The following is a 16,354-nucleotide window of genomic DNA, read 5'->3' as shown; positions in this document are numbered from 1 at the left end:
GATATAAAATATCCAACTTTCACCTCCTTTGGTTGCTCTAATTCCCTGCTTTAGAAAGTTTACCACATAGCATATGAAGTTTTAAGTATCTTCGGTAAGTCCTTATTGAAATGAAATAGCCAGTGAAGGGCTAGTCACAAATAAGTCTCCCTGTGTTTTTATGGATTTGTTTTTCTTGTGGGGGTGTTTGTTGCAGGCAGTGAACAGACTCTGCAAGTTCAAGTTCGCCAGACCGAGGACTACCCAGTGGACTTGTATTACCTCATGGACCTCTCGGCCTCCATGGATGACGACCTCAACACGATCAAAGAGCTGGGCTCCCTGCTTTCCAAGGAGATGTCTAAATTAACGAGCAACTTTAGACTGGGCTTTGGCTCTTTTGTGGAAAAACCCATCTCCCCATTTATGAAAACAACGCCAGAAGAAATCGCCAACCCTTGCAGGTAAGTTAATGATTTTCTGGCATCTTTGCACACTGATTTCCTGTAGAGCTAGCTCTGCTCTGAGCCGCACTTGGCAGGAGCCTGCTATTTCCAGGAAGTTCCCTTCCATCTGGTTAGATCTCTACAGCTCTCCGTTGCCCGGGGTTGTTTGGAACCCAGGCGAAGTCATCTCAATACATGGTTGTAGCCTGGGTCCTCACAGCATCTGCAGCATTGGCCTACCTGTGGAGGTCAGAATGTGAAAAACTTGGCTTTGTGTTCTGTAGATGAGGAAACCGACCCCTTTACTGTAGGTTCCACTCGGCTGAGCCCATCCCCAGCCCCTCAGAGACCTTCTGTCCTTAATGACCATCACTTTCTGAAGCTGTTTGACAGTAACCCACACTTGCTCAGAGTAGCTTTCTCCACTACAGTGGCTGCTGTCAAAATGACTTTTTTTTTAGCTACCCTTCTTGTACTTTGGGAAATGCAAATTTCTCTTACTGTTTGGAGAAGGCCTTTGTAGTCTTCACTGCTATCAAATTCACTAGGTAATTAGGCTATAACTCCATTAAAATGTGCTCTAATCGCTACTAAAACCATGTATTATTCAGGTGATGATCAAAGGCAAGTTACCTTGTGATGGCTTACCTGCACATGTCAATGACATGGTCAAAATAAAATTATTTGATATCCTTCTGTTGAAAAAGAGCTCTCCGAATTCCCCATTGTGGCTCAAGGGGCTGAGAACCTGACTAGTATGCATGAGGATGTGGTTTTGCTCCCTGGCCTCATTCAGTGGGTTAAGGATCCAGTGTTGCTGTGAGCCATAGCGTAGGTCACAGACACAGCTCGGATCGGGCACAGTTGTAGCTGTGGTGTAAGACTGTGGATGCAGCTCTGATTTGACCCCAGCCCTGGAACTTCCATATGCCTCAGTGCGGACCTAAAAAAAAGACAAAGAAAAGAAAAAGAGGGAGTTTCCAGTCGTGGCTCAGGGGAAATGAATCCAACTAGTATCCATGAGGATTTTGGTTCAATCCCTGGCCTCGCTCAATGGGTTAAGGATCTGGTGTTGCCACAAGCTGCCTTGTAGGTCACGGATGTGGCTCGGATCCTGCATTGCTGTGGCTGTGGTGTAGGCTGGCAGCTGTAGCTCCGATTAGACCCCTAGCATGGGAACTTCCATGCACCACAAGTGTGTCTCTAAAAAGACAGGAAAAGACAAGAAAGAAAGGAAGGAAGAAAGGGAGGGAGGGAGAGAGAGAGAGAGAGAGAGGAAGGAAGGAAGGAAGGAAAAGGAAGGAAGGAAGGAAGGAAGGAAGGAAGGAAGGAAGGAAGGAAGGAAAAAGAGCTCTCATTTGCTTTGTGCCAGATTCTATGGTGAAGGTTTTACATACATACCTCATTCAATCTTAGTAATGACTTCAGGTCAAAGCAGGTTTCACCATCGCTATACTCAGAGGAAATAACAGAGGCTCTGAGAGGTTAGTAAACTACCTGAGGCCACATGACTAACCAGTGATCCATGCCAAGATCTGAGTTAGTCCAAAACCAAGCCCTTTACTACTATGAATCTAGTATTTATGAAACAGCCTTCCAAACATATATTGATTTTTTAATGCTAGGATACACCCAAGGAATCAATCTCTATAAAAGACAGTTTTTATAGTATCATTTTCAGACATTCAATGTGGTTTCCAACTAGAATCTGACAGCCAGAAATATTTTGACCTTGGAAAGAATTCATCACTGATTGCAACTCATAGGAATTATGTTTGGTTGCAAGTATCAGAGGTAATGTCTGTCCCCAAATCCCCTCTTTGTGGTATAATTGATAGTACTAAAATGCACACAGCAGAATTATTTAGTTTGAGTTTTGATCATTGAATATACCAAAGAAATCACCACTTAAAACATGATGTAGAATATTTCCAGCCACCTCAGAAAGTTTCCTTATGCTTCATTAGAGTTAGTTCTGCTTCCCCAGAGACAACCACTTTCTGATTTCTATAATATAGATTAGTTTTGCCTATTCTTAGATTTCATATGAATGAAAAATATGGTATATACCGTTTGTGTCTGGCTTCTTTTGCTCTACAGATGTAGTGAATGAGAACCCAAAGAAGGATCTCATATTTGAGCTCTTTTTTTCTTTCTTTCTTTTTTTTTTTTTGCTTCTTAGGACCTCACTGGCAGCATGTGGAAGTTCCCAGGCTAGGTGTCTAATTGGAGCTGTAGCTGCCAGCCTACACCACAGCCACAGCAACATCAGATCTGAGCCATGTCTGGGATCTACACCACAGCTCACAGCAACACTGGGTCCTTAACCTACTTAGCGAGGCCAGGGATCAAACCTGCATCCTCATGAATACGAGTTGGGTTCGTTTCTGCTGTACGGCAATGGGAACTCCCATGTTTGAGCTCTTGAAAGGTCAACATTTTTTTATTCTCTAGAGGTGTTTCTTTTATTCTTATTGGCAAATTTTACCTTTAGTTCAAATAATAAATAATGAGTTCCCCCCTTTTTTTTGCTGCAATTATATTTTTTCCTTCCTAATCATATCTTTAGTTTTCCCAGCTTCTCCCTCCACACATTTACACACACAAAAGTCAATCCTTTGATCAGTCCAAACCTTATAATTATGGAATAAAATGTTCTTTAGCATGAAGGCAATGAGAGGTAAGAGGAAAGAGCATGGACTTTTCCAGACCTGAGCTTAAATCCTAACCTTAGACAAACAGCTTTTGCTCTTGGAGCTTCTGTCTCTTCAGCTATAAACAGAGATAATAACATTCACCTTGTGGGCTAATCGTGAGGATTGAATGTGCTTAGAATATAGCAGATATTCAAAACCAGTTTCAATTTTCTTCCTCTCATTTACAGTTATTTCACTAATTATTTTAATCTAATGGTCCTCAAACTTTTAGACCTCAGGACTTTGTTACACTTTTAGAAATTGAGATCCCCCCAAAGAGCTTTATATCTATCAACTTATTCAGTGTGTTAGAGTGTAAAAGTAAGAAAATCTACAAATAATTTAATAAGTACAATGAGAAACACACTGCATGTTACTATAATAACACATCTTTAGGAAAAATAACTACCTTTTCCAAAACAGAACAAAGTTGGAGTTCCCCTGTCGGGCAGTGGGTTAAGGATCTGGCATTGTCAGTGCTGTGGTGTGGGCTCAGTTCCTGGCCTGGGAACTTCCACATGCTAATGTGGCCTAAATAAGTAAATAACAAAAAGGAACAATGTTAACAAGAAGAGTGGCACTGCTTTACATTTTTACACATCTCTTAAGGTATCTGATTTAAAAGAAATCAAATCTGCTTCTCCATTTAATCTCTTGTAATATTTTGTTTTGGTTGAATTCCATGAAGAAAGTCCAACCTCACATAGATAAATAGCTGGAGAAGCAGTTGATAGCTTTTTCCAATGACTGTAGACATTCTTCTTTGATATTATATTCAGACTAGACAAGAAGTCAATTTAGTTTCAGTGTGGAATCTGAAACAAAAAATTAGAAGGAACACTAGGCAGTTTGGTGCCAAGGCCTTGATTTGTGCTGAGGCACCAGACGTTCAACTCACCATTGCTTTGTATCATCAGTGAAAATGGCAAGAGTGAAAAAGACAAATAACGGCTCTTATTATTATGAAAAAACGTTTGACCTGACGGACACTCTGAAAAGGTCTCAGGGATTTCTGCGGGTCTGCACATGATACTTTCAAAGCCTCTGTTTTAATCTAATCTCGTGATTTTTAACGTAGCTTGCTTACTTTATCTTCATTAGATGGAAGGTCACTAAAAATTCATTTCACCATGTAAGAAGACTGAATGGTTCACATTTTTGAAAGACGCTTCCCTTATGTTACTAAGACACAGCAACAAAAAGCATATATTCTCCATTTTCGTATTTGTACTGAGCGGTAATATATGTTTTTAATTATTTAACAGCCCAAAGATTAAATTTTCTCCACTGAACATTTTGAGGGATTTTTTTTTAACATCATTTCACATATGATTTGGTGTTTTGTCTTGTTTTGTATTTGAATTTGACATGAAAAGTGATGAGTTCCTTGTAGTTTCCCCAAAGAGAAAATAAACCATGGAATGCTCAGATTTCCTGTCTGTACACACACAAAAACATATATGAGTATATAATACAATTTCCTTTTACAAAGGTAAAAATAAGCCTATGTGAGAATACAGAGAAAAAGGAGAAAATGGAAATCATTTCTAATCCCACTCAAAAAAGATAGTGTTAACCTTTCTTTATCATTATAATCTTATTTTATGAATATTTATTTAAAGTTCTAACAAAAAATATGAATAGCACTGTTTACATTGTGTTTTATAATTTTAACTATGAATGCATTTTAAATGCAAATCTATTGCCATCTAGGGTCTCCAAAACAAGTTGTTTGGCAATGAGTAATTCCTTCACTTGCTGTCTAAGAAAATAACAAACAAATATAAGCATTTGTTAGAGGAAGAATTCTGACCAAAACGGGCAGCTTCCACTCAAAATTTCCTGGTGTGACATTCTGCTTTGCTTTAGCCACATTCATCTCCCAGCATACGAATATGTTTATTGAATTAAATTTTAAAAATAGTCCCCTTTCCAAAAATAGATTAAATAAATAAATAAAAAACAAACAAAAGGAAAGAAAGAAAGAAAGAAAGAAAGGAAGAAAGAAAGAAAGAAAGAAAGAAAGAAAGAAAGAAAGAAAGAAAGAAAGAAAGAAAGAAAAAGAAAAAAGGAAAGAAAGAAAGAAAAATATTCCCCTTTCCAAAAGATTAGAGTTCTGGTAAGAACTACATAGCAGATAATTCTAAGCAGCAAAGATGCAGATTTCTTACCAAAGGATAGGAATACTTATTCCCTGGTTCGAGAGATCCTCAAATGCCATTTTGGTACACTGTGAACCAACAGTCCCAAATAAAAGATTAAACAGTTTCCAAGACTGGTTGGACTCTAGGGACAATGATATGTATATTCCATGTAGTTATATGCTTTTTATAAAATACTTTTTATATAATTTTCACAACAATCTTGTGAAGTAGGTATTATTAGTGCTTTATTTTACAGATGAGGACATTGAGGTCTAGTGGTAAGTACATTGTCCAAGGATAAATAAACATTCAGACTTTTTATGCTAAAGCAAATGTATTTTTTTCTGCCCTATAGCTACTTTAAATACTATAGGAGCAATTAGGACAAATGCTAAATTATTATCATTTACTAGGTGAACTATTTTTTTAATTCCTCATTTTACATTTTAAAATAAATTTCTTATATGAAGGTAAGGAGAGATTAACTACATAAAAGGTTTTAGGGCATATATCCAAAAACATTGTAAACAAAATTTAAAAACAAACTACAAAGACAAAAGTTTAATATTCTTAAGAGACAGAGTTATTGAAATCATTAGAAAATTTAAAAATATCCCATTAAAAGAATGGAACATCCAAGACTGTACCATTCAGTGCCAGAGGACTTTTAACTCCCTTCTTTCTGTAGTCTTGAAGGCTCCTCAGATTATGACCTACTTCTAGTTCAAGTCTGCCTGCAGGAAGTAAATGATTATCCTTGCAGACACCAGCATTCTGGTTTCAGCAGAGCTCCATTTCTCATTGTAAAAAAGTCCAGTATCATTGTGGCCGGTATATATAGTTGAGTCTCTTCATTTATGGGAGTCTTGTGTAAAGTCTCCTTGAACACTGATTTAGAGAATGCTTAGCCATTGCTCTTAGGGGACACACAGTTAGGTTCCTGCCAATCTCTAGTCACCTTTTCATCAAGAGAGCAATACATGACTTTGTTTCTGTATGTTTCTGTTTTAAAGACATGCTCTTTAATATACAGTGTTGCTTTATTAACATCCAAGTCATAGCCAACGGCCCTAGAACTCATGTCAGAACACAGTTTAGCTAACACAGGTGTTTTCCCCATACAGTACATCACAATCTGCTTGCACTTAGGAATACCAGACAGCACTTCATACTGAACTTGGGAGACATTCTAAACAGCAAAATCACAAAAAAAAAAAAAAAAAAAAAAGAGAGAGAGAGAGAAAAGAAAAGAAAAAAAGAATGTACAAAAATGCGAAACAACATGGCACCAGACAGACCATTAAAAGTACATTTGTGTACACTATGAGAGTCGAAGCAGGAAAGCAGAGTTTTCTTTGACCTCAGCTGGAAACTTAGGCATCAGACAACTCCAATTGTTTGCTACTCTGCGCATGTATGCCAATGATTGAGAAATACCGAAGGTATTGATGTGGGGGTTAAAAATAAATGTTAGTGACATTTGATTTTGTAGCAGAATCTGTGAATAATGAGGATTGACTGTATACCTCAGGCAGATGAAATTGGTGGAAAAGAGCCTAATCCTGAAAGATGCATTGACTCTTTGGGTTTTGATAAGACAGGCTGCTGAACTTGCAAAGCTGCTCATATTAGTCAACCAGCCCTCCCCGGACAGCAAACCTCAACCTCACTGGGGGATAGTGCTTTTGTCTCTGTATTTCTACACCAGAGTTTCTCAACTTTGGAACACATCAGGAAGACAGTGCAGCACAGATCTCTGAGCGAACCCCTAACATTTCTGACTCAGCATGGTTTGGAGCCATGCCCCAGATTTTGCATTATAACAACTCCCCAGGTGATGCTTATGCTGCTGGTCCAGGGACCACACTTTGAGAACCTCCGCTCTATATTATCATCTCCACTTTACAAAGGAAAACCCAAGGTTCAGATGTATTTAAGTACTTGCCCAAAGACTCTAGCACAGATACTAGCTGGCTTTCAGAATGAGATGTGGCTGAATTCAGGATCAGCAGTTTCTGTTCTACTTTAGGGCAGATCTCATCCTCACTTGGCGTTTTCCCCATATGTAAACTGTCTTTAGTGGTGTTTTGTTTGTTTGTTGTCTTTTTAGGGCTGCACCCACGTTCATGGTGGTTCCCAGGCTAAGGATCAAATTGGAGCTGTAGCCGCCAGCCTACACCACAGCCATAGCAATGCCAGATCTGAGCCTCGTCCGCAACCTATAACACAGCTCATGGCAACACTGGATCCTTACCCACTGAGTGAGGCCGAGGAGTCCTCATGCATTCTAGTCAGGTTAGTTACTGCTGAGCCAGGACAGGAATTCCTTTAGCAGTGGTTTTAATGCCAGGCTGGCCCACAGGAAAGTTGGGCTCTAGAATCAAACGCCTTGCTCTGGGGGCTCCCGTTGTGGCTCAGAGGTAACGAACCTGACTAGGATTCATGAGGACATGGTTCAATCCCTGGCCTCACTCAGTGGGTTAAGGATCTGGTGTTGCCGTGAGCTGTGGTGTAGGTTGCAGACGTGGCTCAGATCTGGGGTTGCTGTGGCTGTGGTGTAGGCTGGCAGCTATAGCTCCGATTTGACCCCTAGACTGGTAATTTCTGTGTGCTGCAGGTGCAGCCCTGAAAAGCAAACAAACAAACAAAAAGTCTTGCTCTGATTTTTGGGCCTTTGGCAGGCAGGACTGAGCAGAGGAGGAAGAAGACAAGTTTTTCTCCCAGTCTTGCTACAGGGTGACTCATCCTTGATGACAGCTTAAGCTATCAGAATACAAAGGAATCGGTGTCATCATGTGAAACTTAATGGTGGATTTTGGTTGAAAGGCAATAGAAGGTAGTGGATCACATGCACATGCGTGCATGCACACACAGTGAGGAGTCTGATCACCTGCCTATCTGTTTTGTGTTTGAGCCAGTGTGAGACAAAAAGCAAGCTCTAAGTGTTAGCGAATGTGGCCAATTTGCAAAGGGTGGATGGGAGATGATGAACCAACCTTAACAATGAGACTTACAGCTAAGTGAGTCAGGCACTTCAGAAAGTTTAAGGAAATGTTACTAGGCTATTAAACCCATGAATTGTGTGTTGTATCCTTTCATCAAGAATATCTTCCTCTTGCAGTAGTATTCCATACTTCTGCTTGCCTACCTTTGGATTCAAGCACATTTTGCCGTTGACAAATGATGCTGAAAGATTCAATGAAATTGTGAAGAATCAGAAAATTTCTGCTAATATTGATACTCCGGAAGGTGGATTTGATGCAATCATGCAAGCCGCTGTGTGTAAGGTATGTTGAAAGGAGCAGTGTTTCATTCTGTTAACACAAATTTTAACTCTTTTGAAAAAATCTGCTTTGAAAAGCTTAGCTAATTTTATCTTTCATTTAATCACTATATTTCTACATCAGGTATTTTTCTTAAAACACAAATTTTTTTTTGTAAATTTTTAATTCAATCAAGATGAAATGGGGACTGTTTTTATGCCTAATATTCAAATATTTTAATAAAGTTGTAGTACTATTGGGGAAATTGATTAAAAAACAGTTGTGGGAGTTCCTGTCATGGCACAGTGGTTAACGAATCCAACTAGGAACCATGAGGTTGAGGGTTCGGTCCCTGCGCTTGCTCAGTGGGTTAACGATCCCGCGTTGCCGTGAGCTGTGGTGTAGGTTGCAGACGCAGCTCGGATCCCGCGTTGCTGTGGCTCTGGCGTAGGCTGGCGGCTACAGCTCCGATTGGACCCCTAGCCTGGGAACCTCCATATGCCTCGGGAGCGGCCCAAGAAATAGCAAAAAGACAAAAACAACAACAACAACAACAACGACAACAATAACAACAACAACAAAACAGTTGTGTATGGTTAATTTTCGAAGATCAAGATCGTATTAATTAGTTTTGTTTTTGCTTTTCTTCTTTTTTGGCTACTCCCTGATATGTGGAGCTCCCAGGCCAGGGGTTAGATCCGAGCCACAGTTGCCACCAATGCTGCGGCTGCAACATCAGACCCACAGGGATCGAATCTATGTCCTGGCGCTGAAGACATACTGTCGATCCCGTTGTGCCACAGCTGAAACTCCTAATTAGTTTTTGAATTAACCATAGTGAAAAAAAAATCAAAGGCAGCAATTAATGAAAAAAGTAAAAATGCTCTGATTCAGAATAAACTTCTATATATGATCAGATATCTATCGCTTTAAGCCAACAAAATAAGCATTTGAAGCCACAGAGTATCTACCACACTGCAGGAATGCCTCTCCTCCTTGACAATCAGACACATCTATATGCTCCTGTCTTCAGATGACAGTCTTCATGGACGATATTAGGAAACAGATAGGGCTGAAAGTCCTAGAAGGTGAGAGGGCCAAGGAATTAGGGAAGGAAGAAAAAAGATAAGGAACAATGGGGCCGCTACAACTGAGTTTTTATCCAACTTGTTCCTGGACTAATCTTAATTAAAGACGGGAGCTCTGCTAATAAACAGACAACAAACCCTCTTAATTAGCAATATTTGGGGTCATACTTTGATAAGCAATTCTTATCCTTATATTACACTACATGTATAATTTTTGGATGATATCAGTAGAAAAATATGTGCTTAAGTTCTGGGTGAAATTTTAATAAAACAGGCTTCAAGTCCATTTGTACTGCATTCTACTAACTTTGCTGCAGCTTGGATTTGAGATACTCTATGACCTCCCCTCTTTCCCTTCTTTCATTTATCTGGTAAATTAAACATTGTGCAGTAAAAATAATTAACTACGTAAAAGTCAAGATGAACTAGATACTGATTATAGTGTAACTATTTTTTTCTGAAACATAAATCATTTGGAAATGTAAGCCAGGATCAATCAAATGTCACAGAATTTCATGTCTTTTGTACAGTCATGTTATCAACTCATAATACAGGGAAAAGGCTCAACTAGACAGACCAGCAATATATATTTTTTTATCATCTGAATGTGTCCAAGTATAATTGACCCACTCTCAATAAATGCCTGCCTCCATCCTACACCAGCCAAATGTCTCTTTCTCACCGTAGGAAAAAATTGGCTGGCGGAATGACTCCCTCCATCTCCTGGTCTTTGTGAGTGATGCCGATTCACATTTTGGAATGGACAGCAAACTGGCGGGCATTGTCATTCCTAACGATGGGCTCTGTCACTTGGACAGCAAGAATGAATACTCCATGTCAACAGTCTTGGTGTGTATTCTGCACTCTACACTGTTTTCAGGGCTGTGAGTGGGCGAATGAAGCAATAATTGCTGTCAGACAGGACAGAATAATCCACATTTGGTGAAAGCAGTGCACATTTTCCCATTTGAGATGAACAGATTGGCCTCTCTCAATCCTCATTGCCCTTAGAGGTTCCGGTGGGAGCACAGGTTGGGGGTGGGTATATGTAATAAGTTCAGATTTGTTACAGCACAAATGACCCCAGAACTTCCCCAATTTTTCAAAATGCCCAAGCCCAGCAAAAGGCTGTAGAGTCAGCTCATTTTGTTTGAATCACAGCCCTGAAAAGGGAAACTCCAACTTGAAGAGTAGTAGCCTAGGAATTGGTGGTCCCAGAGTCACTCCTCCTCAATAACTCCTCATTTTCATGGACCAGGGGGCTCCCTGGGAAACAATTAGTCAGGTACTGCTTGGCTGGTGCTTATTAAATTTGGCTTATCTTTGTCATTTAAAAAAATGGTGGTGAGGACTTCCCCAGTGGTACAGTGGGTTAAGGATCTGGCACTGCTGCTGCAGTGGCTCAGGTCTCTGCTGTGGTATGGGGTCTATCCTTGGCCTGGGAATTTCTGCATACATCAAGGACAGCCAAATCAAAACAAAACAAAAACAAAAAAAAGTTTTTAGGGAGTTCGCATTGTGAAGCAACAGAAACAAATCTGACTAGTATCCATGAGGATGTGGGTTTGAACCCTGGCCTCACTCAGTGGGTTGGGGATCGGATCTGGCATTGCCATGAGCTGTGGTGTAGATTGCAGACAGGGGTCGGATCTGGCATTATTATGACTGTGGCATAGACCAGCAGCTGCAGCTCTGATTCAACCCCTGGCCTGGGAACTTCTCTATGCCTTGGGTTCAGCACTAAAAGGCAAAAAAAAAAAAAAAAAAAAAAAAAAAAAAAAGTTTTAAAAATGTTGATGATATTACAAAGAGAAAAAAAATAAAAACACTTGACTTTTGTAAAACGAGGTACAAAATTCAGAGCTCTTTTGATGTACATGATCTCCTTTGATCCTCACCAGAACCCTATGTGTCTAACTGCTTTGCTTGAACAGAGACGAAGCAGCTGTGCTGGCCCATGTATTCCCTGTCTGGAACGCCTTTTCCTTCAAGGCTGCTGAGAAACTCTTAATGATCCTTTAAAACCCTGGGCAGGAGCAGGTGAGGGGCTCCCTCTTTGACCCCCAGTGGGCTCCAAAGCGATTGTCTTTCCCCTGGTGCTTGTACATAGATGCCTTCTTGGTCACTTCTATATGGAAATGTGTTTGCTAGTGTCTTTCTCTGATGTGCATTTCCAGGGCCAGAGCCAGTTTATTTATCTCTATTTCCTGATAGCACAGTGCCTGGAACACAGTGGGTGCTGATAATTCAGTATAAAATCAAATCAAATTATGAAGCAGCAACTTGGAAATGTCATATTATCCCCATTTAACACTTGGAAAAATATGGCCCAGAGACTTTAAGTGACTTCTCTAAATGACAATGCTGTAGAAGTGTATGTAGGGGAGAGAGAGAAAGACGGAAGAAAACCCAGAATTCTAATATCAGGTTGGAAAAAAGTGTTTTCTAAAAAAAAAAAAAAAAATAGTGGGCAATATATAGAAATGCTTACTGATGTGCTGGAAGTTGATTTAAAAAAAAATCTAAAGGTTTATAAATTACCTGCTACCATTTCTTTTTTTGCTTTGTTTTTAGGGCCACACCCGCAGTATATGGAGGTTACCAGGCTAGGGGTCCAATCAGAGCTGTAGCTACCAGCCTACACCACAGCCACAGCAATGCCATATCCGAGCTGCATCTGCTACCTACACCACAGCTCACAGAAACACCAGATCCTTAACCCACTGCACGAGGCCAGGGATTGAACCCACAACCACATGGTTCCTAGTCGGATTCATTTCCACTGGGCCACGATGGGAACTCCATGCTACCATTTCTTGACATAAATTTCTAAACTTCAGCATGAATGTTTCCCCCTAACTTTTGATCAATAGTGTTCTCCAAACTTATGTATTTTTGATCCTGTAAGTTGCTTTTCCACATTACAAGATTAGTGAGGATAGCCACATTTTGTCTTTTAGCCAATAAAACTGTGAGAAATGGATCCCTTACTTATTTTTCTTGAAACCATTCCAATGCCCCATAATGGACCTCTCAGAAAAAGCAGGGTCACAGAAGCAAACAGTACCAGTTGCCTGCTATGACCTTCTCCTCTAACACATGTTCAAGTCATTCTTGCTGAGTAAGTTGCTACAAATGCACCGGGCCGTGGACCATTTCCCTGCCTGCCTGCACATTGCCTCCTCGAGGTCCTTCGAGCGATTCCTATGTCCTCATCACTGGGCGGGGCTCCTGGAGCAGCAAAATAATAACACATGATCCCTGGCCTTGAAGAACTTACAATTTAATTGTGGGAATTAAACCAACAGATCTGGATCAGAGGGAAAACCATATTTGTCCACCTACGACGGGCCATGAGGTGCAGTCCTGGCTATGCAGGCATAGCACTTAAAAGTTCTGAGAACACAGCGAGATAAGGAAAGGCCAGCTCCGGGGGAATTCAGGCTTAAGGGTGAAGGATACTTAATGTGAAGTATTGACGGGCAAGTAAAATGCAGAGGAGACTGAAAATATCAGCCTCAGGAAGCTTCTTACCATCTGGATTCTACTAATAGCCACGAATAAAAATCCCAAAGGTCTGGAAAGCACGTATGACGCAGTAAGATTTGCAGTTGGGTAATTGACCTGGATATCTTAAGCAAAACTGTACTTTTCCCGCCAGTTGAATCTTTTTGTGGCTGAAGAAGATGTTGGACAAAAATATTCTAGAAGTGCTGAGAATACATGAATGCACCACATTAGCGTGCAGGAGGGCTAATTCGTCAGTGTTCCTGCACTTTGGCTGACGGCCAACATAGGATTCTTGGTTGAATTGTTTACAGTCCATTCCCTCATCTGAGTTTCCCTTTTGCACAATATCCACATTTGGAGCCATATGACAGGCTAATGGGTTCCATGTTTTCCAGTCCTGGAAAGTAAAGGTCATCTGCAAATATGATCATTAATGACTCTATTTGTTAAAGTACTCATATGAATGAACACATCAATGGAAGAGAAGTCAACTGAGTACAGTGTGTTTTGAGTTGTTCTGTAAAAATATTGCAACATCCCATAAAACCAATTAGTGACATCAAAAAGGCAAGAAGACCAAACCTGAGAACTTGTACAGGAACATCTCAAGTGAGATGCATTTAGGAATTGCAATATGTCCTTCCTCGGCAGGCTGACCCTGCCCCAACCCTCATCCCGCCCCATCCAATTCCAGCAAGAGTTTTTGAGCTGCAAGAGTCACTTTGGTCACATTTGTCATAGTCTAACAGCCCCTCCCTCACCCCTAATAGTCCCTCCAACATGAGCCTATAGGCAAGTGGCACTTCGAAGAATTGTATCTCTACCCTTGAAAATATGACACACTATAAGTCTTTAAATAAATTTAGCAATCTCCTTGGAAGTGACAGCATAATACACTACATTGACAGGCACTGACTCTAAGGAATTAAATGGACTTACAAGATCTAGGAAACAATTACTAAAGCAATTAAGTAAATAATGCTAATTGTGTTTGTGTTTACTGGGAGTGACAGTCACAATACTGCCTGTGAGAATCGCAATGCCAAACTCAGGAAGATGTCTTTGAAAGAAATATTCCTTTCTTTATTTTACATACTTTTGTTAAGAAGATACTTAAACATCTGTTTAAACTCATTTTAATTCTAGGAATATCCAACCATTGGACAACTCATTGATAAACTGGTACAAAATAACGTGTTACTGATCTTTGCTGTAACTCAAGAACAAGTTCATCTGTATGAGGTAAGCAAACATCATTCAGGAAATTCCTTCAGGGAGATTATTTGACATGAAACTTATTAACTCTGAGTTTAATACCTGGGATGCCATTAGGTAATTATTAACACATACCAAATATACTGGACACTGGAAAAGTGGATTCAGTTACTGTTTGCCATTTAAATTATGAACATGGAGGTTTAGTGGGAAGTTGGGGGAAGCTATGGTGGGACAAGGAAGGAAGAGTTATGGAAATTAGAAGATAAGTTGGAAGAAAATACCAATAACCATAGGACCACCAACCTAATGGGAAAATCAGTCTATCTTCTCTTAAGCTCTTTCATCTGATGAGGAGGGAGTTAACAGAGAACAGAGGAGATTATGAGTCTGGGAGGAGAATTGACTTAAATTCTCTGATGCTTGATGCATAGGAAACACACAAGTAGAGACACAACTCAAACCATTGAAAAGTGAAAAGTTGAAAGAAAAAAACTGGTTAAACTGAGCCCCCAAATAATTTCTCCCTTAAAGTAGCTGCATTTGCACTTCAAGTTTTTGAATGGAAGCACCAACTACAGAAAGGGGATTGTTTCATGAGGTAAAAAAATGTTCGTAAACCATCACAGATGCTGTAAAATGCATTTTACAAATGCAGAAGTTTGCTGTGGCTTCTTTCTGGTTTCAGAAAAACAGTTAAGTCCAAATGCCATGAATTGGGGTACTAGTAAATGATCTATTCCTAGTGAGTAGTTTCACAGAGAACTAAGGAGGCTCCAGCCAGAGTCCCAGAAAATGTAGAGAAAATTGGTGTCCGTTAAGCTGTCTGTACCTTCAGTGCAGAGGCTTCAAATCCTTCTCAGTTCAAAGTCTGATCTCCCATTCTTTTTGAAAGGACCTCTTAACTCACTTGGTGACTTTACAGGCTCAGGAAACGCTGAGATTATTTCACAGAAGGCTTTGATTAAATGCCACTCACTGCTAAGGACGGTGCAGCCCCTGAACTTGCATCAGGTTCTGTAGAAAGGATCCAGGAAGAGATTCTATCTTGCATTTTTAATGAGAGGAGGGTATTGTACTCCAGGTGAGATTGCCTTCTGCTGAAAACCAAGGAAGTCCCTGGCAATCAAGCTACATACTCGAGGCCTTTGTTCTACTCAGAAACCCATGTGGGTTCACCTGATCTGGGCATTTTCTTAAGGCTTTTTAGCCTTAAGTCTGGGAGACTTGTTTCCAGGGGTTTTAAGTAGTAGAGTTGCAGTAAAGACTTTTTTTTTAATACCCCCAATACAATAGTGAGTCTATTCTGCCTCTGATCCTTAAAGCTAGAGTGGGAGGACCCTGGGTGTCATACCTCCTCCACAGCAGGGCTCCTCTTTAGAAAGGGGAGAGGGAGTGGCACAGAAATGTTCTTAAAAGGGGAGTCTGGGAAACATGATGGATGACCATGAGCAGAGACCCCCCCATAACTCACCTTGGTAATAGTCTTTAAGGCTCACAACTCATTTAAACGCCTCCTCAAAATTGCTATTAAAAAGACAGAGCAAGATGAAAAATAACTGTGACAAAGCAGAATCTGTCGGATTTAAACAGGTTGCCTCCACGGTTCCTCTGTTGCAAAGGAAATGATCATTTCCAAGGAAAACACCAGATTAGAGCCTGCCTCTAATGTAACAGCAGGACATTTATTTTTGCCTGCCTACTAATCTCATTACGAGGCAAATTTATGTTCCACCGTGATTTGTGGTCTTTACCATCTAGGCTCCACTAAATTCAAAGGGATGTTTTCAGGGAGCCATGCAGTGGACCAGGTCAGCAATCCACTCTGTGACTCTGATCCTTTCATTATTTTATTTTTATTTCGATGGACTCATCATTTCCTCTGCATTAGTGGGAGCAGGCGGCCGCCTGGTCTAAAGATAATGACAGCAACATTGCACTTCCCTGAAGGCTTCACACAGCAAGAAAATGCTGATCTCTTGTTTTATTGATAATGAAAACCCAAAATAGACC

General features: G+C 40.3%; 1 protein-coding gene across 8 annotated transcripts in view; it reads left to right on the top strand.

Moving 5' to 3' along the window:
* ITGB6 (integrin subunit beta 6) overlaps positions 1-16,354 on the top strand; it is a 133,894-nt gene that overhangs the window by 59,459 nt on the left and 58,081 nt on the right. For 7 of the 8 annotated variants that reach the window (XM_021074453.1, XM_021074454.1, XM_021074450.1 and 4 more), the window contains 4 exon segments: positions 197-443; positions 8,387-8,552; positions 10,304-10,465; positions 14,273-14,368. In XM_021074453.1, the coding sequence (XP_020930112.1) occupies positions 197-443; positions 8,387-8,552; positions 10,304-10,465; positions 14,273-14,368 (671 nt within the window). 8 annotated transcript variants of the gene reach the window in all.

The sequence above is a fragment of the Sus scrofa genome, chromosome 15 (genome assembly GCF_000003025.6).
Source record: "Sus scrofa isolate TJ Tabasco breed Duroc chromosome 15, Sscrofa11.1, whole genome shotgun sequence".
Taxonomy (NCBI): domain Eukaryota; kingdom Metazoa; phylum Chordata; class Mammalia; order Artiodactyla; family Suidae; genus Sus; species Sus scrofa.
The sequence above is the reverse complement of the archived record's forward strand: the minus strand, read 5'-3'. Positions and strand labels throughout refer to the sequence as shown.